Below are 24,381 nucleotides of genomic sequence, written 5' to 3' on the forward strand. Positions count from 1 at the left end.
AGCTTTGTCCCCTAGTCTCTGAGAGGGAGCAGTATACACACTGTGATAAATGTGTCTGCAGGACTGGGTCATGGTGCCAGGATACTTGCTCCCACATTATTCTGGATGTTTCTGCAAGTTTTCATGTTATGAGATTAGCATTTAAATCAGTCGGCTCTGAGTGAAGCAGGTGGCCCTCCATAACGTGGGTGGCAATCCACATCCGATTAGTTGAAGGCCTGAATGGAGAAAAGAAGAAATTCTGCTGGGAAAACAGCTTTCCCACTTCGACATCAGCGCCGCCCTGCATCTCCAGGGATGATCTGTGTCCTCCACGGTGCACTGTGAGCCCCTTCCTTAAAATTGTTTATGGACGAACACACATCCCATTGTTTCTTTAGACAGCCCTGAGGATCTGGTATAATAACTGTTTTTCTAAGACAAGACACACAAAATATTTCTGGTCAATATTTTGAAAAAGGTTGTTTATGGGCCAGGGATACAGCTCAATAGCATAGTGCCTGCCTGGGAAGGGTAAGGTTCTGAGTTCAATTCTCAGTACCCCCAAAAAAGAGAAGACAAAGGCTTATTAAGTGGGGTAGGTAGCTAACTCTTCCACGGCAAACAGCCGAGGGCGAGGGATGAGCTGCTATGGTGTGAACTCCCTTTCTCTTGGAGGTCACTAACTCTGGGATTCTGCACATGGTTTACCGTAGGCATTTGAAATTGGGGCTAATACTCTGTGGATACACACAAATTTATTGAGGAATGATATCCACTAAGTTGTAACAATTTGAAGGGTATGATTTGATTTTTATTTTAGGGGCTTTTTTTTTTGTTGTTTTCTTTTTTGGTACCGGGAATCGAACTCGGGGCCTCACACTTACCAGGCAGGTGCTGCCCTTTCAACTACTTCCCCAGCCCCGCAATTTGATTTTAGACTCATGTGTCTCACCCATGAAACCCTCCTCACAATCAAAATAATGAACATTCTTGAGTACTCAAATTTTTTTTGTGAGAGGGATGAAGTTGTAATCCTGGCACTTGGGAAGCTGAGGCAGGAGGATAGCAAGTTTAAAGCCACCCTGGGCTACACAGCAAGACCCTGTCACACACAAACAAATGAACAAGCTTTGTCCCTCTGTTGAGCCTGTATCCGCCTCCATTTCTACCTCCAGGTGTGACAGTTATTTTTATGGGTCAACTTGATGAGGCACGACTTCGGGGCGTGTCTCTGACGGTGTCCCCAGAAGGAACTAATATTTAAATTGCAGATTGAGGAGGGAAGATCACTCTCACCAGGTGTGAGTAAGCATCACCCAGTCTCTGAAGAGCTTGAAGACTGTGTGTGTGTGTGTGTGTGTGTGTGTGTGTGTAAAAGAGTGTGTACACCAGGGGGATGGATGAGGTTCTTGCTGTACAAAGTTGTGAGTGCACATTCAACACCTTTATTTTGAAAATTCAAATGTTCAACATGTTAAAATTATTTTTACTGTGCAAAACAGTCAAACACAAAATGGTATTCACTCCAAAATATTATTATTTCTGGTTACCTGCCTTCTTGTAAGTGGTCCCATTAAAAAAAAAAGTTACTGCCAGGCGTGATGGCACATGCCTGTAATCCCAGCACTCAGGAGGCTGAGGCAGGACTGCTGTGAGTTCAAGGCCAGCCTGGGCTACATAGTGAGACCCTGTCCCAAAGAGAGTTACCCCCAGTCTAATCTAAATAATGCCAAACTAATTCATATTTGAAATGTGTCTTATTTCATCCTTAATATCCTTAATCTCAGCTTGGACTATTGTTAAATTAGATATTTTTTCATTTAAGACAGTGATTTCTTTCTCTCTTTGTAGTAAGTCAGTAACCAATCTCCCAATGCGTAGCGTTAAATCATTTACCAACGGTTCCAAACGGGAAAAGTCCTTCTTTAGATTATACACCTTTGGTTTCAGATCATTTGCAAAAGTCACTGTCTTCAGAACTTTGGCCCTGTCACCTTCCAAGCTTAAAAACCTGTCGGTGTGCTTGCTGAAATCATTCTTCAGCTCAGTCAGCGTCTTCTTCACTGCGTTAATTCTTTGTGAATTTTCAGACGCTGTCTTTCGGAGTGTTGCCGTTCGGTCGATGCTACTCGAGAGAAGATCTCCTATGTTTTTTACTGTGTTTTTTTCTACACTTTCTATTTTATTTTCCAGTTCGTGCACAGACTCTGTCAAGGATGTCACATCAGTTACTAGCCCTGAAATACGTCGTATATCTGTTTTTACAGTTGTAATCTTGAGGCCAATCTCTTTTGCCATGGAGGTTGTACTCTGGTTTGCTTTTGTAACGTCTTGAGAAAGAGCTGTCAGACTGCTGTTGAGCATCTCCTGATTTTCCGTTATCCTGGTGGACCAAGATTTTACGTTATAAATTTCCTCCTGTAGCTGCTTCAGATGAACAACGATTTGAAAAGCCTTCAGTTGTTCCAGGATAGCGTCACATTTCTGAGACTATAAGAAAATACAATAATACCACAATGATTAAAGTCATCTGATGCTTAATATTTAAAACTCAGTTTAAATTCTAAGTGGTGTTCTTGACCACAACATTACTGCTTTTGGGGAAAGTGCACGGTAAAGGATGGCTTCAAGGGTAAGAGCTGTTAAAGCAATTTACGTGTGTTAATGTGCAAGAAGGAAAACATTCAGGAAATTTCATAAAGTGTCACTAGAAATCGCATTTTCTTAGTGAAGATTTTTGTGCCACTGGCCCACTGTACAGTCACAAAGTGAGCGAAATGAGACAGTGACGTGCTTCCTGCTACTAGTGAAGGAAACAGAAGTCTCCTCCAGTGGAGTGGTGGTGAGAGAGCAGCGGGACTTCTCCCTCTCTCCTACCAGCTTTCGGTTTTGCTGTTTTGGAGACACGGTCTTGCTATGTTGCCAAAGGCTGCTCTTGGTCAAGTGATGCTCCTGCCTCAGTTTTCTGAGTAGGAAGGACTAGTTGCAGGCCATGATGCCTGGCTGTATTTTTTCAGCTTTATTAAGGTAACATTGACAAAAATTGTGTGTATGTATGGTGTACAATGTTATGCCTTGATATATTGTGAAATGATTAAATCGAGCCAATTAATATATCTATCATTGCACATACCTTTTCATTTTAAACTTGTTTTTTTCTTTTTGAAACAGGGTCTCACTATGCAGTTCAGGCTGGCCTTGAGCTCATTTTGTAGCCCAGGCTGGTCTCAAACCTGCAGTGATCTTCCTGCCTCAGCCTCCTGAATGCTGGTATTATAGGTGTGGCTACTACACCTGGCTTTTTTTTTTGGCATCTTGAGGCCTGGTTTCACTATGAAGTTCAGGCTGGCCTTAAACTCACTGTGAAGCTCAGGCTGACCTCAAACTCACAGCAATCCTCTTGCCTTGGCCTCCCGAGTGCTGGGATTACAGGTGTCCACAACCATACCCAGAGTCAGAACCTTTACCATAAACTCTGTTTCCAGTATTCAAGTATATGGTACATTATCATTATTATATATAGGTAGAATGCTATAAGTAATCCCCAGATATTCATCCTGTTTAGCTGAAACTTTGTACTGTCTTAGAAGCAATTCTTTATCTCCCTGGCCCCCACCCCTGCCGCCTCCAGGCCCTGCTCGGCACAGTCTCCGCTCACCCCATGAGTCGGACTCTGATCCCGCGTACTAGGTGAGGTCATGCAGCACTTGTCTTCTCAGCAGAGCTTATTTGACTTAACCCAGTGCTCCCGCCGCCGCCGGCGGGAGTGACAGAATTCCTGTCAAGCAGAGCAGCCTCCACTGCGGGCACTGCGTTTCCATCCATTTGTCCCCTGATGATGCTCAGACTTTTCAGTCCCCCACTGAGCTGCATCCCCAGTCCTCGGGACACTGAGTGGGACGCTGCAGAGACCATGCAACTGCAGGGATCCTACTAGGGCTTCTGTCTGCGGGCTACACTCTCCGGAGCACCGTGGCTGCAGGTCTGTTTTTCTTTTTTCTTTTCTTTTTTTATTTTATTTACTTTTTTTTTTTTGGTCTTTTTCGTTTTTATCGGTACCAGGGATAGAACTCACGACTGCCTGCTTGCAAGGCAGGCGCTTATGCTGCTGAGCTAAATCCCCAGCCCGCAGGTCTGTTTTTCAGTTTTTGAGGAACACTCAGGTTGTTTTTCCTCATGGCTGCACTGATTTACATTCTCATCAGCGGTGGACAAGGGTTTCATTTCTCTATATGCTGCCAACAGCTGTCATTTATCTTTTTGATAATAGATACTCTTAAGCGTGATGTGATATTGTAGCTTTTTCATTTCTTTCATGTTTTGTGAAGTTAAGCATTTAAACATTTATTCATATACTCACTGGCTGTATGTCTTATTTTCAGAAATATCTATTTGAGTCCATTGGCTTTGTTTTTGAACCACTTTGTGGTTCAGGTTGACCTTGAACTATGTAGCCCAGGCTGGCCTCGAACTCACAGCAATCGTCCTGTGTCAGCCTCCCAAGTGCTGGGGTTACAGGTGTGCACCACCACACCCAGCTGTACTTTTAATACTTGAAACTTTATTAATAAAATGAGATGAAAGCAGGAAAGTGAAAGCCTTGATCATAGAGATAAAACGGGGAGGTTTGGCTGGGGCCTGGCGGGATGACCCACCTGTCATCCCACAGACGTTGGGGCAGGAGGAGCTTACGTGTCAGCCCAGTCTGGGAAACTTAGTGAATTAGTGAGACCCTGCCTCAAAACACAAGACAAAGGGGCTGGGGATGTAGCTCAGTGTGAAAACCCTAAGTTCAATCCTTGCTACTGAAACAAGTAACTAAAATGGGGGTAGGTTTCATAAACAATACAAAGTTGAAATAGCTTCAACTGGAAGATTAATATAAATTTATGGACTATGTACTCAGGAAGGTAAATAGAAAACAAATGGAAAATGCTAGAAGCACACGGTCAATGCCTATGCCCGAGGACAGATACACGCTGGTTATTCTGGAGAGGGAGCTCCATTTGTTGTGTGTAAGTCAGCTCTTTGACTTTTGCACATTTAACCTTCAATGTGTTTCTAGAAAAGCAGTTTGTGCTAAAATAGGAGATTATAACCCTACTAATAGTATAGCTGTTTGATTCAGCAACTCTACTGTGCTAATATGATTGAGAACAGTCTGCTTTCAGTACATTTGTCATTTCTCTTTTGGAAGCAGAATGTCAGTAAATGGATTATATAAAACGTAGGAAAAGAAAACAAGGAATAATTATAGCAGATGTGTACGCTGCAAAATATCTTCACAAAATAAAACATGCACTTTAAAGATTAAAATTTTTAAGGTGGGCATGGTGGTGCATTCCTGTAGTCCTAGCACTGGGGAGACTGAGGCAAGAGGATCACTGTGAGTTCAAGGTTAGTGTGGCCTACAAAGTGAGCTCCAGGCCAGCCTGAACTGCATAGACAGAATGTGTCTCAAAAAGACCAAAAACAAAGAAAAAATTAAATTTTTTCTAAAATAACTCTTATTTTTTCAAAATTTTAATGGGCTTTTTTCGTGGGGGGAGGGTTGACACAGGGTCTTCTATGCAGTTCAGGTTGGCCTCAAACTTGCAGTGATCCTCCTGCCTCAGCCTCTAGAGTACTGAAATTACAGGTATGCATCATCACCTGGGCTAACCTGCCCAGCTTACCTGAGTGGCAGGGAGTTATTATAGTTAATGGAGATACAAATGCAATATGCTCAGAATATTACTCTGAGGCAGCTTTGAAAAGGAACCGTTATCTAGTTGGAAAAGAATTACAATGCACTGCTGAAATGGGGAAGTAGACTGACTGAGTCAGGACTACTTAGGGACTCTTCCTCCTTTCAAATTTTGCTTTAAGAAGTCAGAAGCAGTGACACACCCTGGAATCTGCGTTACTCCGGTGGCTGAAGCTGAAGGGTCGAAAATTTGAGGCTAGCCTGGGCAACGTGATACTGTTTCAACATAAAAAAATAAAAACGGCTGGGGATGTAGTGCAGCGTTCCCTCCCTCCAATGCCAACACTGCAAATGAAGCTGTGGGGCTTTTGTCCTCAGTAGCTCTACGCTGCATGAATTCCTGGTGGCACAGGTGGCCCAGGCGGCCCAGGGCTTTTGGTTGTTTTGGTTAGCTTGTGAAATGTTGTTTTCAGTATGACATTAAGCAGTATTCACAAAAAGGAAGGAAATCAAGTAGTGATTACAAAACCAGGCTTCATTTTTAAGGAGAAAGTTTTCAGTTTAGTGTGTTTGCTGAAACAGTCTCCCGAGGGTGAAAGGAGTGGTGACTTCCTGTCATCTACTTCAGTACAGGTTATCATTTATTAATGGGCCCACACTGGTAGAGTAAACGTCGCTCAATTGCATTATTCAACTAAGATACCTCAAAAGAGATTGGCTTACTCTTACAGGGATTAGGCCATTAAGAAAAAAAACTGCTGTTTGATTTGGTAGCATATAAAAGCAATTTATCAGGAACTTTAAAGATATACTCCATACAACATAGTAATCATCTAGAAATTGCCATATCTATCTATCTATCTATTTTTTTTTTCCTATCTTTTTGAGACAGGGTCTCAACATGCAGTTCAGGCTGGTTTTGAGCTCACTTTGTAGCCCAGGCTGGTCTTGAATTTGCAACGATCCTCCTGCCTCAGCCTTCTTGAGTGCTGAGATTACAGGCATGTGCCACCACACCCAGCTGAAACTACTATACTGAGTAATTTTTAAAAACCATTTAAAGTTTAAGCAAGCCTAGGGTGAATAGAAAAGTTAGAGAATTTATCAGTAGATAAAAGATTCCCTAAGGAATCTGAATATTTACCAAATTCCTATCATATATGCAAGGTACTGAGCTAGATTTGGTCGTGGAAGGTTAAATATTGTCTAGACTATACACACAGCAACACAGTTCAATCCCCTTACAAACACTTTGCTAGGGGGTCTCTGAATTCTACTAGACGATCTGGGAATACTGGTCCCTGCCATTTGGAACACTGGAAAGTGCAGGGGTGGACGTGGTGGTATGGTTCTGGGACCCCAGCACGGGGGTGGGATCCGACTATGTAGTGAATTGAAGACCAGCCTGAACTATGTAGCAAGATGCTGTCTCAAAAAACCAAAAACCCCAAGCCAACAACAACATTAGAAACCAAAAGAGATCTTAGAGATTATTTGGTATAATTCTCTTATTCTAGTATTTAAAAACTAAGCGCCTACATAAAATGCCTAAGAATGCAGTGTGGAAGATTCCTCCACGCTACAGCTTTCTCCACCCTGGTTCCCCCAATCTTCTCAACATTTATTGATTCCTTCTTATGCCCAAAGCTTAATCAATTTTGGAGCACAGTTAACAGCTTTTGAGAAACAGCCTCATTTAGTGGCAACATGGCAGACAACCCATTTGGACAATTACTAGCACCTTTGAATTCTCAAAATAGCTGTGCTGGCAGATTTTCTGTGATTATTTTTTTCAGTCCTCTGGGTGAACAGCAGCAGGGTGAATCACAGGGCAGCAGGTCTTCAGCCTCTGCAGTTGGACAGGTGCAATGATTACAAAATTGCTAATCTTAGCTGGGCATGATGGGGCACACCTATGATCCCAGCATTTGGGAGGCTGAGGCAGGAGGATTGTAGCATGTTTGAGGCCAGTCTAGGGTACATAAAGAGTTCAAGGCCAAGTCTGGAATACTGCGATGAGACCCTGTCTCAAAAAAAAAAAAAGAAAAATAGATTGCTAGTTTCGCTGCATCTCAGCCAAGGAAGCTGCAGGGAGAAATGGTGGTAAGTACACGTAAAATGCTAGCACACTGCTGGTGCACGGTAGGGACTTCATATACCGTTAGTTCTTTCCTGCTGTGAAGCTGGCAGAGAGCATTATGGTTTGTAGTAAATTAATAGTTCACAAGTGAGTTAACCTGGGAGAATTGAAGAGCTTTTGCAATTGTGCAAATATGAACTCTATAAAAAAATGGAAGTTTTTTGGTATGTGTAGTGAATTTAGATCATTATTGTACTGTATAAAGACATCATGTCAAATGGATCAACATTACAGGTTCATAAAAATGTCTAAAATTAGGTTGAGAGTTCAGATAATACCATTAACTTTGTATCTCACTGCTTTAATTTTTCTATGAGGGAATACGAGCTAATATAAAACACAAATGTCCACAGTCAACAGCTTCAGATCATTAGGCAGAATTTTAGGAAATATTACTATATTTTAAATCTTTACACCCAATGGTTTAAAAATAAGGAGGTGCCTGCTTCATAAAACTGTTTTATTTGTGCTACACTTAAAAAAACATGAACTCAGTACTCTATAATGAATTAATATAAAACTTATCATCAAGTACAATGATACAAAGTATGTCTTAGAGTACTGGCAATTTCCTTAAAGACTAATGATGTGGTTTGGTATTCTGCGGGAAGTTTTTTGAAATTTCAACTAATTGTGTTACTCATATGGACGGAAGAAACAAAGATTACATGTACATAAATCCAAGACAATCTTTTAGACAGAAAAACCTCTTAGAAAAAAATATACATAAACACACATTTTAAAAGTTTTTTTATGCGATACTTATTTTTTCTCTCTCTCTCTCTTTTTTTTTTTTTTTTTTTTTGTCTTTTTCCTTTTTATCGGTACCAGGGATCGAACTCACGACTGCCTGCTTGCAAGACAGGTGCTTATGCCGCTAAGCTAAATCTCCAGCCCCTTTCATGTGATACTTAGAGAGTGCCATTTCTATTTCCCTTTTAAATGTATTTTAGAGCATGGCGGTCACTTTGTTTCCATTTAATTTCAATAACCACTACCTGGTATGCATGTACATACGTATTTATTTTTTGGTACCAGGAACTGAACTGAGGACCTTGCACTTGCCAGGTAGGCTCTGTGCTGCTGAGTTACATCCCTGACCCTACCCTGATATTTAAAAGTTAGTATCAAAGTTGAATCACATCTCTCTTTTTTGGGGGGTGGTTATTCTGAGACAGGGTCTCACTCTGTAGCCCAGGCTGATCTTGAACTCACAGCAATCCTCCTGCCTCAGCCTCTCAAGTGCTATGACAACAGGCATGCACCATCCTTCCTGGCTTGAATCAGATCTCTTGACAGACCAAACACACACACACACACACCACATGCGTGAATTATTTACAAAGAAGTACAGTGAAGAGATTACATCTGTCCCAACAAGATGGAGGTTGAAACAACAAGGTTCCCATTAAATTAATAATGTATTTTATTTTTTAATTTTTATAATTTTATTAGTATGTTTGCAGTACATACAGTTTACAATCATCCTGGGGGGCGGGTACAGGTAAATACTACAGCTTCTTTTTTATTTCCTCCCCTCTCTTCTAATTCCCTCGTCCTGATTTTCACTCTTGTTATTATTAATCTCAGCTCATGTCATGGCGTACACTGTTTATGGTCACTGAGGTTCCCTGAACATGGCCTGTCTGTGTTTTTCTAATCTCCCCTCCCCCTCCTTATCCTTGGTCCACTTCTCTACTACAAGAGGTCCCACCCCTTGTCCTCTTCTATCATCCTTGATTGTTCTTTTTGCTTGCACTTTGCCTCACGCTAATGAGAGACTCCGTATGGTACTCGAGCTCATGTGTCTGGTTTATTTCACTCAGTGCTGTATTTTCCAGGTCCATCCATTTTCTTACATGTCTCAAACCTGTCATTCTTTATAGCTGAATAGTATTCCTTTATATATAGATACCATATTTTCTTTGTCCAATCATCTATTGATTGTTGCTTTTTGCTCTTATAAGTCATAATAATCTATTTTATTGACATTTAAATAAAAGTATAGCTTTTTCAGTGCACAGATAAAAACTAAAGACACTCAGAAGTCAAGTCATGTTAAAATTTTAGGACTTGCTGGCTGTGGTGGTGCATGCCTGCAATCCCAGTACTTGGGAGGTTGAGCCAAGAGGACTCCTGAGTTCAAGGCCAACCTGAACTAATAATGAAACTCCATATCAAAAAAAAAAAAAGGAAAAAAAGATTTTAGATTAATACTATGACTCAATAATAGCACTCTTTCAGACTTATTTTTATAACTTACGGCTGTTTACCACAGGCCTAATTCTTGTGCGTTTGAAGTTTCTCCAAAAACTTGCAAATTTACATAATAAAAATGCCAGAGTATTTGTAATCACTGGTTTTATAATCACTAGTTTCCAGTTCTGTGCATTTAATCTGACTGAAACAGCCTATAAAAGTGGGATGGTTACTGGCAGAAAGAACCGAATTTCCATATATAGTTATGTAATGTACTCAGCTGTATTCTACAACTTGGAATAAAATAAAATCAGTATGTGAGCCAGGTGTGGTGGTATATGGCTGCAATCCCAGCACTTGGGAGGCTGAGGCAAGAGGACTGCTGCAGGTTTGAGGCCAGCCTGGGCTACACAGTGAGTTCACAACCAGCTTCAACTACACAGCAAGACCCTGTTTCTCAAAAAAAAAAAAAAAAAAAAAAAAAAAGTGAAGCAAATTTAGTTCCATAACTTTGGGGAATCTTTAGAATAATGACATAGCTTTTATTCACCATAATTATTACCATTTGTTATGTTGCCTTTTCCTCTTTAAAACAGGCTTATTCATGAATATTTATTTTAACCTGACTAATTTATCAAGAGATTATGTGTCTAGCAAACGCAAGAATCTTATTTCAAACTTTAAAAGCCCAGGTAAACAAAGATACTTCACAAATTCATATTTGGGAGCATATACAACTACTAGGAAAGGGCTAAAATAAAAACATACTTCTTTATATTTTCATATTTTCAAATTCTTAGGAGTGTAACACAGTTTAGAACCTTAACAAAAAGTAAACTATTTCCCAGGATTCATAGTTTTTACAAAGTGCACATTAATCTACAGAAAAACCTCCATACTCTCCCCAGGGTGCATCAGATTTAGTGCCTATGAACCTGGTGGTCTAGATCCTCAGCATGCAGTGAATTAGCAAAGGAAAGTGAGGCGCTGGCCGAGACTGGCGCATTATCTACCACCCAGCCTGACAGCAGGCACAGGTGACCAACAGGTGAGAGACACAGACCTGAGTAACAGCAAGGCTGGGGCCACTTAGCAAAACGGGAAATGCTCTTCAATAGTTCCTAGAAGGAAAAATATGGTTCTAAGACAGCAATATATATTTGGGTCCAATCGTAACAGGTTAAACTCCTAATGCTGTCCATTATTGGAAAATATTTTAAAAATTAATTATATTGCCTTAAAAGAAGAGAAATACATAGTTTAGAATTCTATTTGAAATAGTTAAACAACTTTTCGATCTTAAAAAGCCTTGATTGTGTAGCTAATCCATTTGTGTGGCTATCTCACTTTTTTTCAATAAAGTGAGAAATATCAACATAACTCAAAAACACAGGACATATCGCAATTACATACAGTAATATGGTTCATCAGAATATATGTAGTGAACTTAAAAATCATCACTGATTTCTTTATTTTCTAGGTTATATTCTTCCAAAGTTCCCTTTTCTTTTGTAGTTGAATATGCTATAAAATCATGCACTTTCCCCTTCAGAACATCTAGTTCATTCTGCATCTTTAATATGCTATTATCATACTGAATCCCCTCCAGGCTTTTCTGCAGTTCCATTATTTCGGACACGGCTTTCAGCATATCGTCTTCTAGGTTAAACATCTGCATGGTCAGCTCTTCCATTTTCTTTTCTGTTCCCATCAGGTCCTGAGAGACTCTGAGAACGGAGTGAATAGCATTTTCGATGGCTGGCAAATGCATCTTGCATTCTTCCACTCTGGGTTCGTAGCTGGAAAGTTTATTGGCCAGATCTTCGTCTTTGGCGAGGAGGGCTTTCTGCTCCTCTTCTAACTTCTTGACTGCTTTTGTATCGGAGCCAAGCTGCTCCTCCACTCGCATGAGATCTTCCTCTTCTTGTCTTTTTACTGTCCTAATATTTCGCAGTGTGCTGTCTTCCAAATCATTCAGCCGTTCTGTGAGCAGTTTCATTCCCTGCTCAGCTGAGTTAATTTGGACAGTAACTTGAGAATGTATCTGCTTTGCTTCTGCTTTGAAAATGTCTGTATTACCACTTATTTCTCCGAGGCTTCTCTTCCAGAAATCTGTAATATTTTGGAATTTCTCATTAAGGACTTGCACCTTTTGAGTGAGCATCTCTTCACTATGTTCCATGTCATGCACGAGTCTTTGGAGGCCGGATACTTCCTGCTCAAACTGGGTCACCAAAGACCTGGAGGATGTGGCTTCCTGCAGGATACCTTCAGTAGACGCAAGCTGCATTTATAACACAAAACAATTCCCAAGGCTACTTAGTAATTTTTGATTAGAGAAACACACGTTAATAATTAGGACCATAACACATTCCCAGACTCAAATTCAGAAGATGTCTCAAATATCCAAATATGTCAGAATTACACTGACAAAAACATTTATGAATGGCTGTTTTAACAAATTTAGTAATTAGCTGTATATTAGAAAAACATATACATGAATTTATAGTCTCAGATATTTGTACATTTGCACAAAGGCATTTTCAAAAGAAAGAAAATGTTGAGAAGTCTGAAGTATATCACATTTTCTTGTTTTTCATTCCACGAAAAATAACTTAAATTTTAGGTCATTTGGTTTTTCTGTGTATGTGTACGTGTACGTATATGTGTACGTGTGTGTGTGTGTGTGTGTGTGTGTGTGTGTGTGTGTGTAGGTTTTTGAGACAAGGTCTCACTATGTTGTTTAGGCTGGCCATGAACTTACTAGGTAGCCCAAGTGGACCCTGAACTGGAGGCAATCCTCCTGCCTCAGCCTTGTGAATGCTGGGATTATAGGCATGTGCCACCATTCCTGGTCCTATTTGGCCTTTTATTTATTTATTTATTTTTGAGACAGGGTTTGTTATATAGTTCAGGCTGGTCTTGAACTATGTAGCTCAGGCTGCCCTTAAACCCACAGGAATCTTCCTGTCTTAGCCTCCCAAATGTTAAAATTATAGGCATGTGACACCATGCCTGGCTCATTTGGCCTTTTATAAACTACGACTCTGTAGAATTTGTTGCTTTCCCTAAATCTTATGATTCTGAAAGAGTTTCTGTCTGAAAAAAAATTTTTTTTTCTTTAGCCAAGTCTGTACTATAACAGAAAAAGTTATGGAAGCGGGGGCTGGAGGTTTAGCTCAGCGGCATAAGTGCCTGCCTTGCAAGCAGGCAGTTGTGAGTTCGATCCCCGGTACCCATGAAAAGGAAAAAAGACAAAAAAAAAAAAGTATAAAAAAAAAGTTATGGAAGCATTTCGGTGGGGCCACAACTGAAGACTTCAAAGCCAAGTATTCTGTAAGTCTTACTAAAATCTGCTCCCAGTCTATTCTCTGTATCATCCTACCCTACCCCCAGATTAACCTTTGAAAACTATGAAGCTATGTGATGGTGCACACCTGTAATCTCACCACTTGGGAAACTGAGGCAGGAGGACTGCTGTGAGTTCGAGGCCAGCCTGGGCTACACAGTGAGCTCAAAATCAGTATGAACTATATAGTCAGACCTTGCCTCAAAAAGTCATAATCAAAGCAAACCAAAACAGAGCTTCCATGTATATCAATGCACACGGTTAAAAAACAAAATTACAAAAAGGAAAACATTTCCGCTATTTCCTGCTACCTCCAGGATAAAGTCCACAGCCCTAGGCCTGATTTCCTGGAGCACCTCTTACATTACATAGTTGTCAAGTGTCATAGAAAAATTTTGAGCATTCTGTAGTAGATCAGTCCTGGTCTTACTTTTTTTTTTTTTTTTTTTTGGTACTGGGAATCAAACTCAGACCCTGTGTTTGCTGGGCAGGCGCTCATGCCGCTGAGCTATATCCCGGCCCTTGGTTTTACACTTTAATACAGTGTTTTGGATCTCTATATCATATATCCTAGATTCCTAATAGGATTTTCTTTGTGTGTGTGTGATACTAGGGGATTGAACCCAAAACCCAGAGCCCTTGCATTGAGCTGCATCCAGAGCTCTTTCTCTTATTTTTTTAAAAGACTTTTGATACAGGGTCTCACTAAAGTTGCTAACTGCCCAGGCTGGGGTAGAACTTGCAGTCCTCCTGCCTCAGTCCCAGAGCTAGGACTCTAGGTGTGCACCACCATGCTGGCTCTGATAAGATCCACTGAGTGCCTTCTGCGAGCTCATCATTCTAGGTGCACAGCAAATAGAGATAAAAGATGACAAGGGCTGGGGAGGTACGCAGCTTGGTGGAAAGCGCTTGCCTGGCTGGTCATCGAGCCCTGGGTTTAGTCCCTAGCTTGGGGTGGGTGGCAATGTTTGACCCAAAGAGACATGGGAGACCAATTAAGGATAAAAAAATCACCATGGACTAGGATTAATGTCATGATAGAGAGAATGCAGGGAGCAATGACACTTAGGGGAGCAGTAAGTCGGGGACAGTGGAGAAAAGCTGACACATGACGGAAATCTGACTCTTTCCAGGCTGATGCATTGGTCAGGAGAAGATCTGAAAGCTTCTAAAGCTCTCTCTGGAAAGAGAATGTGTTTTAAGATTTTTTTGTAGTCCCCATATCTCAGAGTACAAAGGACACACGATTGTTGATATTTATGAAGAAGAAAGACTGTAAGAACTCTGGGGCTATAGCAATTCTGGGGGACAGGTGGGGACAACATGTAACAGACCACTCTGAAGAAACATCATTTACAAATTATTTAAATGCATGCTCGTCACCACAAGCCAAGCTCCTTTAAACACTAATTCTGAAAAACACTTGTACATTGGTAATAGTGTTAGGTTTGGCTGTTTTAGGAGTATCTTAAACAGGCAAGCATATCTTTGCTGGGGATAATTTCCTGGCTAAGCTGTTTATCAGAGCAGTGTAGAAGCAGAACGCCCCAGGCACAAAATCCACTTTGAGGATATTAAGTTTCAAGCTTGAATCTGCAAACCATAGGTGACTAAGACGTCAGTGTAACTAGCCTTTATGGGTTGCCATTGCATTTTAAGTTTTTCAGTGTTCTGAAAAGAGCTAATGTCATAAGTTAGTGCTTGAAAGTTTTCTAAGGGTTTGTACATATATTTCATCCGATCCTTACAAAAATCTTGTCGTTTTTTAATTTTATGAATGACAGGAAACAATTGAGAGAAGTCCCGGGGACTTGTCCGAGGGGACACAATGGTGGTGACTGCCCAGCTCCAGTCCCAAGGCGGCTGTTATTAAATTACTCCCCAGGGCAGGCAGGGAGAGGAAGAGCTGTGAAAGGCTGAATGTTTCTTGACTCCCGTGATGATATTTGAAAAGTCTGCTTCCGAGCTTTTATTATTTACTTATTATTCAGTTTATTGGTACAATTTAGACATACATATTGATCACATTCAGTAAGGGAATTTATACATGTACAAGATGTATCTTGCTATTTCTTTCTTTCCCCCATTCCCTTCCCCAAAGCTTTTAAATTGTCACCCAAAGTTTTCATTTAAAAAGGAAATGTAGCTGGGGATGTAGCTCAGCAGTGTGTCTGTCTGACAAGCATGAAATTGTGAGTTCGATCCCTGGTACACACACACACACACACACACACACACACACACACACACACACACGGGAATCTAGTCCGATGACTGTAGGTCTGTAATAGTGGTTAGGGAGGCTGAGGCAGGATTGTGAGTTTTGAGTTTAAGCTGGACAACTCTGACTTAGTAAGACCTTCTCTAAAAACAAACAAACAAACAAACAAAGAAATGGGGATGTAGCTCAGTCCAAAAGTCTTGGGTTCAATCCCTAGCATGGGGGCAGGGAAAGAAAATCTAATTTTGTTCAAAACTTGCTTTCAATTAAGTATGCAAATTTTGCAGCTCCTGAAATGTGCTCTTCTATTAGGGGGTTAGAGTGCCCCCCTCCAACCACAACCCGTTCCAACTTAAGCCCTAAGAAAGCAGTCTTCACATTTCCTTCTGGGATGCCCCTAGCCCCACCTTGAGTCCGGGGAATCCTCTCCTGTGGGTTAGCCGGGCTCACTTTTCACCCCAGCTTTTCTCTGCTAGGGGGTTAAACCCTTGCCCTGCGCCTGAGGCTGCAGGGGCTCAGGCCCTCCATTTTATAGATGTCTCTCTCTTATAGCATCTACGTTTATTTAAATATCAGCATTATGCAACTAAAATTTGCACATTACACAATATACAAACTTAAAGTGATTTTGTAGATTCCAGCATACTGAGAGAGTTGCACAACCATGGCCACGATCAAATTTACATCAGTTTTGTTGTCCTGAAACAAAAAGCTCTACCTATGAGCTGTCATATCCCAAGCCCCAAGCTCCCAAACCAAGGCAACCACGGAGCTACTCTCTATATTCATAGATTTTCTGATTTTGGAAATTTATCTTACTTCATGCTCATAGCAACAATAAAGACCTTAACATATCCAAAGGATTGGCAATCCTGCAAAGTGAGCTCTCATAGCACACTGGGGTGAAACTCAAAACCGAGGGCAGAAACAGAGAATACAATAACCTTTTTTCCTAGTATCTTTTATTTCATCCTTTTTTTACGTATTAGCTTTTTCATTTGAGGGAAACCATGTGATGCTCACACTTGTGTGTCGCTCAAACTTGTGTGTCCGATTTTGTTCACTCAGCATTACTGTCCAAGGTGCATCTGTTTCCCTCTACGCCTCAGGCCCATCTCTCCACAGCGGAGCAGTACCCCGTGGTGTGTGCACACAGCACTTTCTGCTCATGGCTGCTTCCAAGGCTTAGCTGTTACGAATTGCACTTGTCTATGTTTATAGCACCCTTGCCCACCCTGTCATCAAGCAAAATCCCTGTCTACCCTATGTCATGAGTAAACAAATACGGCCCACGCCCCAGTGATAGCTTGGTGCCTGGTAGGAGACAAAGGCCACACGATCCCTTACGGATCACAGCTGACCTTGTTTTGAGAGATGTGAGTTACAGTAATAATGCATCTGGCAGGAATCTGCACTGCCAAGTTGAAGAAAGGTAGCACAGACATGTTATTTTAGTTTTCATCAGAACTTTGTTTTTGTTTCTGAGACAGTCTTGCTGTGTAGTTTGGGCTGGCCTGTGATCTTCTTGCGTTAGCCTCCTGATTGTTGGGGTTACAGGTGTATTTCATACATGGCTAGAATTCTTATTTGGCTAGAGAATCAGCATTCATTTTTAGGCTGTCCTTATACACTTAAAAGATGAAAACCAAGAAAAAGAATGGATCTATCTTTTCTTAACAAATGCTTTCCCTATTCTAATGTGACAGCTAAAGATCAACCCTGTTTTCAATGCTCTTGGTACCTGACGCTGACATCTCTGACCTTTGAAAATGCAGCTTGAGTCTAAACTGGGTTGGGGGACAAAGCCGGGAGTAGTAGGAAGACCAGCGAGACTAAAACAGTACCGGCTTAACGGGCAGGAAGAAGGCAGCCCTGGATAGAAGACAGCAATATACAAATGCAGCATCGTGGGAACGGCTCCCAGACAAGTTAATTCATAATTACCTTTTCTGAAATTAAACTGATTTTACTTTGAAGTCCTCTGAATTCACTGTTTTCTATTTTCAGTAACTGGTATTGGTTTTCTATCTTTGCAAACTTCTCCGACTGCTGAAATACGAACCTGGAAAAACAAAATAAAAATCACTACTGCCCAGTCTATAGTCATTTAAATTTGAATTTCTAAGGATGATTTATTCTACCCACTTCTGGTAAGCACAACATCAATTCTGGTACAGGCGGCTACAAGTCTTCTTAGTGTTTACGCTCATTGACACGGACCGCAGCTTAACTTGCGCAGGGAGGAGCAAATACAAATAGACACTGCTTCTGCGCATGTCCACAGCGCACTGAGCAGCACAGTGCGATGTCTATAACAGCAGCCTGCGCAAGAAAGTAGTTCTGGAGGACACCGTGATCTGTTTAGAACGAGATTGCTGATCTCAACTACTTTTCGCAATATCTAGAAAGCAGGTATGCTAGAGAAACAAATATAGCACAGCAAAGTATTTTAAAGCTAAAATTTAAGGATAGGCTAAGAAATGCAGAGTGGTAGAGACAGATGATGGTGATGGAAAGAGAAAAAAACAAAAGCGCCATTACCAAATAACCACAGAACATGTAGGGGATACAAGGTGAGGAAACTGTGCAGTTGAATATACTCAACAATACGCCTCATATGGCTGTCGGACTGTACTTACGTGTTCTTGCCTGGCATGTGAGAGACTGTGGCTTGATGCCAGTTCCAAAGCAATTAAAAAAATAAGACAACTCAAATAAAATTGGAGTGTATTCTTCATCTGGTAAATAGTAAAATTACAGAAGCAAAGCCAGGCACATGCATGTAAATCCCAGCACTCAGGAGGCTGAAGCAGGAGGACTGCTGAAGTTTAAGGTCAGCCTAAGCTACACAGTGAATTCAAGGCCAGCCTGAACTACAGAACAAGTCCTGACTCAACAAACAAAACCAAAGGGCCAAAAGCATAAAAAAGCCACCGTGATCTTTAAAACAATACATCAGCACCAGCTTGTAAAAGATTTGGAATCAGTGAGCACAAAAGAAATGCTTGAAATTAACACTACTTTGGCTAGTGACTCATTTCTTCAGGCTCAGAAAAAGCAGCAGTTGACATTCATATTTCTAGTAGTGCAGTTTGCAATAGCTAAATTTTGAGAACCCAAGTGCCCATCAACCAATGAATGGATAAAGACGATGTGGTTTTCTTTATACAGGGGAATACTACTCTGCCATAAAGGACAAATTTTGACCCGTTTTTAGCTTGGCCATACTTTTTTTTTTTTTTTTTGTCTTTTTTCATTTTTATTGGTACCAGGGATCGAACTCACGACTGCCTGCTTGCAAGGCAGGCGCCTATGCCGCTGAGCTAAATCCCCAGCCCCCTTGGCCATACTCTTAAATAAATCTGACCCATGTGTAAATATCGCATGGTTTTTCTGGTGTGAGAAACTGAAAGTGTAAATAAGAACCAAAATGTATAATTCATATTGTGAAATGGGAAAAAAATGTTGAAAGGAGGAGAATAAGGTAGGGGTGGGGGAGGAGGAAAGAAGGGCCAACAACAACAAAAAAATCAGAAGGAAAAAAATGCAAGCAAAGCTTTCATAAAGAGAAGAGGGCCTGAAGGGTGGGGAGGGTAATAGGGCTAAAAAGCACTGCAGCAGAACCAGAGGAAGCACTGCCTGAGTCACAGTACACAGGCAGTGTGGCTCAAAGCTTCCCCGCATACTGGAATTACCTGGCAGCGCTAGCGAATTTGATGACTGCCCCCCGCCCTTGACTGGTCTGCGATGTGGCTTCTCTATTAAAAACTTTGATTTCCCAGAGGAGCGGAGTGCTAGTCAAGCTAAGAAGCACTAACTGACAATGTTTTGTAAATTCATTTCCACCGAAAGACAAACATTTAAAGATGCCAAAGCTTAATGAAGAGGTGAAAGAGACTTAAAATCTTTTATTTACTCTTTATTTATATTTGGGTTTCTCATATAAGAGAAACTGCACCACATTTAAACTTTATATATGATTAATTTCTCTTAACATTATTGTCTTCAGGTGCATCCATTTAACTACAAATGCTTCAAGTTTATCCTTTATGTAGTACTTCATGGCATGTAACTAATTTTTTTATCCATTCGTCTGTTGGTGGACATACAGGCTGTGTCCAAGATTTAGCTATTGTAAGCTGTGCTGCTCACACGTGTATATATCCATTATCCATTGTCTCTTGGGTGTGAGAAATTGAAAGTGTAAAAAAGGACCAAAATGTACAACAGGTATTGTGAGACAGGAGGAAAATGTTCAAATGGGGAGGTGAACAAGGGAGAGGGGAAGGGGAAAGGAAAAAAGTTAAAAAATGAGAAAGAGAGGAAAAAATGGAACCAAATCTTTTGTAAATGGGGAGGGAAGGAGAGGTTGAACAGTGTCTACAAGAATGGGGGATATTCAGTTACTACAGAGAGAAAAAAAATGGATAATCATGTACAGGTACAAATGTTTTATGACATATGTGATCATTATATGTATCTAAAATGTACCAATAAAATATAATTTAATAAAACTGTGCTGCTATAAACATGGGTATGGCATGTGTCACTGTAATATGGTGATTTTAACTCGTTCAGTACCTTGTAGGGGAATGCTGGGCCAGATGAATGTCTGTTTTTACTTCTTTGAAACAGGATCTTGTAGTCTAGGCTGGCCTTGAACTCACAGCAATTCTCCCGCTTCAGTCTCTCAAATGCTGGGCTTCTAACCGTGCGCCACTATATCCGGCCCTCTACTTTTGGTTTTCTAAGGAATCTGCATACTGATCTCCGCAGAGTTTACATTCCCACCAAGAATGCGTAAGGGTTCTTTTTTTCCCCCTGCATCCTCACCAGCATGTTAGTAGATTTTTTGATGATAGCTATTCTTTCTGGGATAAGATGGCATCTCAGTGTAGTTTTAATTTGCATTTCTGATGGCCGGCAATATGAAACATTTCTCATGTATTTACTGGCCACCTGTACTTCTGAGAAGTGTGTATTCATTTTGGTTGCCCTTTTATTGATGGGGCCTTTTGTTCTCAACAGGGTATAGTCTACATGTCAGTCCTGGTTCAAGGACTAGCTGGCAAAATTTTTTCCTGCTCTATAGGTTGTCTCTTCACTGTTGTTTCCTTTGGTGTGCAGCTTTTTATTTTTATTTTTTTTTCTTTTTTGTCTTTTTCCTTTTTATCGGTACTGGGGATCGAACTCACGACTGCCTGCTTGCAAGGCGGGCGCTTATGTGTGCAGCTTTTTAATTTGATGTGATTTCATTTGTTAATTCTTGGAATTATTTCTTGTGCCATTGGGGTTCTGTGCAGAAAGTCTTTGCCTAGTCTTTTAAAGTTTTACCTATTTTATCTTCCAGCAGATTGTTTTAACATTTAGATCTTTCATGCATTTTGATTTTAGCTTAGAACATGTGATTATCTGTCTCTACTCTATTTTTTGCCTGTGGATATCCAATTTTTCCAGTACCATTTATCAAAGAGGCTATGTTTCCTTCAGAATGTTTTTGGTTTCTTTGCCAAAGTTGACCATGTCTGGAGTTGTTTCTGCTTCCTCTGTGCTGTTCCACTGATCTGCATTTCTGTTTCTGTGCCAGTATCATGCTGTGTTTATCACCATAGCTTTGCAATATAACTTGGAATCTGGGATTGTGGTGCCTCCTGCGGGGATTTTATTACCCAGAATTGCTTGTACGGTTCTAGGTCTTAAAGAAAGACTTCTAAGTGCAACTGTATGAATTTCGTGTAGCCTTGCAAAGGTTTTTCTCATTTCTTTTTTGGCATTTTGAGTTTATAAATAGCATCATTAGGCTTAACTGTACACATAAAACTATAAAAGTGGACTTTTCTTTTTTTTAAACAAATGTGCACAAGGTTGGCTGAAATAAATTTCTTTTGATGATGCAAGTTAATGTCTACATTATGAGATACTTATAAACCCAGGTTACATAATTAGAGCAGACTGACATTTTTCCTGTAAGTTAATATGAACTATTTTTCTAAAAGTATATTATTTATTTTGGTACTGGGGATTAAACCTAGGGTGCTCTACTACTGAGCCCTTTTTCTTGCTAAGTTGTTTAGGTAGGAGTTGAGCCTGTGATCCTCCTGTGCTAGAACTACAAATATGTGCCACCATGACAGGACAATATGAACTTATAAAACTTGTTACTACACTCAATATAGCCAAAAGGCTAAGAAGCAATTAAAACTCATTACTAGAAAGCAATATTTCCTAATTTTCAAAGATGAATATGTGGAGGTTATGTTTTTTGATTGACTGACTTATTGTTTTTGTTTTGTTGTTTTTTGAGACAGGGTTTTACTCTGTGGTCCAGGCTGGCCTTGAACTCACTATGTAGCCTAGGCTTTATTCTTAGGTTTTAAGAATTTTGTTTGGTCTTATATAGGCTCGTGAGATCATCCAAAAGAAATAAAAGTTGGGGCTGGGGATTTAGCTCAGTGGCATAAGCGCCTGCCTTGCAAGCAGGCAGTCGTGAGTTGGATCCCTGGTACCGATAAAAACGAAAAAGACAAAAAAAAAAAAAAAAAAAAGAAAAAAAGAAATAAAAGTTAATTTCAGGAGCTTGTTTTACCATCCATGACTTCATGAATTTATCCTATTCATCAGCAAGTTTATTCAGAATGAATTATAACAGAAGCTTTGTGTAAATTTGATCCACTATAAAAACAATTACTCCTGACTTGATGGTACATGCCTGTGATCTCATCACTCAGGAGACTAAGGCAAGAGGATCGACACAAGTTTAAGGCCAGACTGAGATACATAACAAGATCAAAGTCAGCCTGAACTACACAGTGAGACCCTGTCTCAAACCTAATCAACCAACCTACTTACCTATATATTTATGGTAAGCACAAAATGCTGTCTTTTGTTGAGACAGGGTCTTGGTAGGTAGTTCCAGATGGCTTTGAACTCACATGTGGCTCATAGTGCTGGCTTCAAACTCACAGCAATCTTTCTGTCTCAGCCTCCTAAATGCTGGGATAAGGTTATTTCTAACATTCATTTTCTCAGCCACACCCATCTTTCACTATTTGCTCAGTTTAAAATTTATAAATGTTCAACTGTTAAATACTTAAAGAGTGCTTTTGCGGCTTTACGGTGCAGTTCAGTCTGTAACCTAAGCATGGTTTATATTCATAACATATGCAATAGACTGGAATATGAAAAATTCTCCAAACTTCACTGTTTAATGTTGCTTTGACATCATAACAACTGTAAGTTGTACACATATCCAACAGACCTTTTTGGGTGGAACGGTGCAAGTTTGTCCGGGACAGCGCAGAGTGTACAAGAAGTAACGGTTTATAACTGTGTAAAAGCGTCCAAGTGTACTAAATGCTCAATAAAGCATGGCGAATAGGCTGGCGTGGTGTGCTCGCTTGTAATCTCAAAACTCTGGGAGGCTGAGGCAGGAGGATCCCAAATCCAAGCTCAATCTGCGCAATTGTGACAGACTGTCTGGCCGAATCTGAAGCCTTTAAGAAAAGGCTGACTCGTTCCCAAACTTCAGACTCAGCATCAGGTGTGCGACACGACTATGGAGCTAGCATGAAGAATCAATGATTTCATGAAACAATCGCCAGAAAGAAAAGGAAAGGAGAGCTGAGGCAGGGGTTCCGGGCGAGGCAGAGGCTGCAGCCGCGGTTTGGGTGGGAGGCCGGGCGATGCCCAGCCCAGGGCCGTGCGTCACTTACCAGGCCAGGCCCAAGCACGTCCCCAGCGACAGCAGGCTCAGCCCGGTGCGGGGGTCTGCCCAGCCCCCGCGCGTGTCTCCCTGGGCCTCGGGGCTCCTCCTGCCCTCGCTCCGCTTCCCAGGCTCCGCCGGGGCTGCCTTGGGCCCCGGCTTCTTCCGGTTCTTCACTTCGGCCATTTCTGGGGGCCCAGAGAACCGCGATCCGGGGATGGCTGCTCAGGGGGGGCAGCGGGACGTGGCCACTGGAGCATCTCTGGGAAGCCTCGCCCCTCGTAGACTCAGTCCCGCCCAGAAACCAGCCCCTTTTCTCTCCGGGCCATTCTCGCAGCCGCTCCACTAAGCCTCCCAGCCAGCGGATTCCTCCACCCTAACAAGACAGCGACTGACCTATCCCCTCCTCCGCTCTCACGGGCGCGCGCGAACTGTCCCGACGTCAGGGCGCGGGGGCGGGGCCACGCATGCCACGTCGAGCGCGTCGCTCCTTCAGCTCGTAGGAACGCGGAGCGCCCCTTGGTGTGACCACGCCCCCTCGCGGTGTGGCGGTGCTTTCCGAGCATGCGCGCCGCGCATAAGCCAGGGCTGGCGCGCGCGCGGCCGCCGCCCTCAGGCGTCCGGCGCGTGTGTATTTGCATGCGTGAGCGCGCGCTGTCTGGGCTGGGCGGGCCGCGCAGGTTTTGACTGTTCTGCGGTCCTGAGGCGGCGGCAGGAGGAAGAGGTAGCCTGTGGCGCGAATAATTCCTGCCTGGGGCCAGGCCTGAGCGAGCCTCTGGAGTGAGGGTCGGGGCCGCGGCAAACACGGGGGACCTGACTGACCGCGGTGGCTCTGGAGGGCGCGAGGGGCAGCCCGAGTGGTCAGCGAGCCTTTGTGTCCTGGAGGCGGGGTGCGGGCGCCCGGGTGACGCCCCTGTTCCTCCTCGGAGGTCCCGGGGGCGGAGGGAGGCACCTAGGAGCCCGGACCTGCCGGGGTGCCGGGTCCGGGAGCAGCGGCCGGGGTTCCATGTAGAGCTCGTCTCCGTCGTCCCCTCCGAGCTCTCACCGTCCCCGCCGCAGGACTGCGCTCCCAGTTGAGCCCAGGCTCCCGGGGCTGGGTGAG

At 42.0% G+C, this 24,381-nt stretch overlaps 2 protein-coding genes across 5 annotated transcripts in view; one reads left to right on the forward strand and one right to left on the reverse strand.

Annotated features, from left to right (window-relative positions):
- Window positions 1-1,404: 1,404 nt before the first annotated feature.
- Window positions 1,405-23,697, reverse strand: Ikbip (IKBKB interacting protein). 2 transcript variants are annotated; one of them, XM_003476156.5, is made up of 4 exons: window positions 23,290-23,697; window positions 17,522-17,639; window positions 11,071-12,291; window positions 2,272-2,472 (listed from the first exon to the last, which is right to left on the reverse strand). In XM_003476156.5, the coding sequence occupies exons 1-3, from the start codon at window positions 23,463-23,465 to the stop codon at window positions 11,455-11,457; spliced, it is 1,131 nt and encodes a 376-aa protein (XP_003476204.2). In that variant the 5' UTR covers window positions 23,466-23,697; the 3' UTR covers window positions 2,272-2,472; window positions 11,071-11,454. The 2 variants fall into 2 exon arrangements, with proteins under 2 accessions (XP_003476205.2, XP_003476204.2); XM_003476157.5 differs by lacking the exon at window positions 11,071-12,291 and having other exon boundaries at window positions 1,405-2,472; window positions 23,290-23,685.
- A 168-nt stretch (window positions 23,698-23,865) lies between these two features.
- Window positions 23,866-24,381, forward strand: part of Apaf1 (apoptotic peptidase activating factor 1) — a 71,636-nt gene continuing 71,120 nt past the window's right edge. For 2 of the 3 annotated variants that reach the window (XM_013159364.3, XM_063255416.1), the window contains exon 1: window positions 23,866-24,003. The gene's annotated coding sequence lies outside the window, so the exon portion shown is untranslated. Of the gene's footprint in view, window positions 24,004-24,237; window positions 24,377-24,381 lie in introns of those variants that run through there. The other variant, XM_013159365.3, reaches the window with a different exon arrangement.

This window comes from Cavia porcellus, unplaced genomic scaffold (genome assembly GCF_034190915.1).
Source record: "Cavia porcellus strain 051 isolate PalLab524CR breed Dunkin Hartley unplaced genomic scaffold, mCavPor4.1 scaffold_8, whole genome shotgun sequence".
In the NCBI taxonomy this organism is placed as follows: Eukaryota; Metazoa; Chordata; class Mammalia; order Rodentia; family Caviidae; genus Cavia; species Cavia porcellus.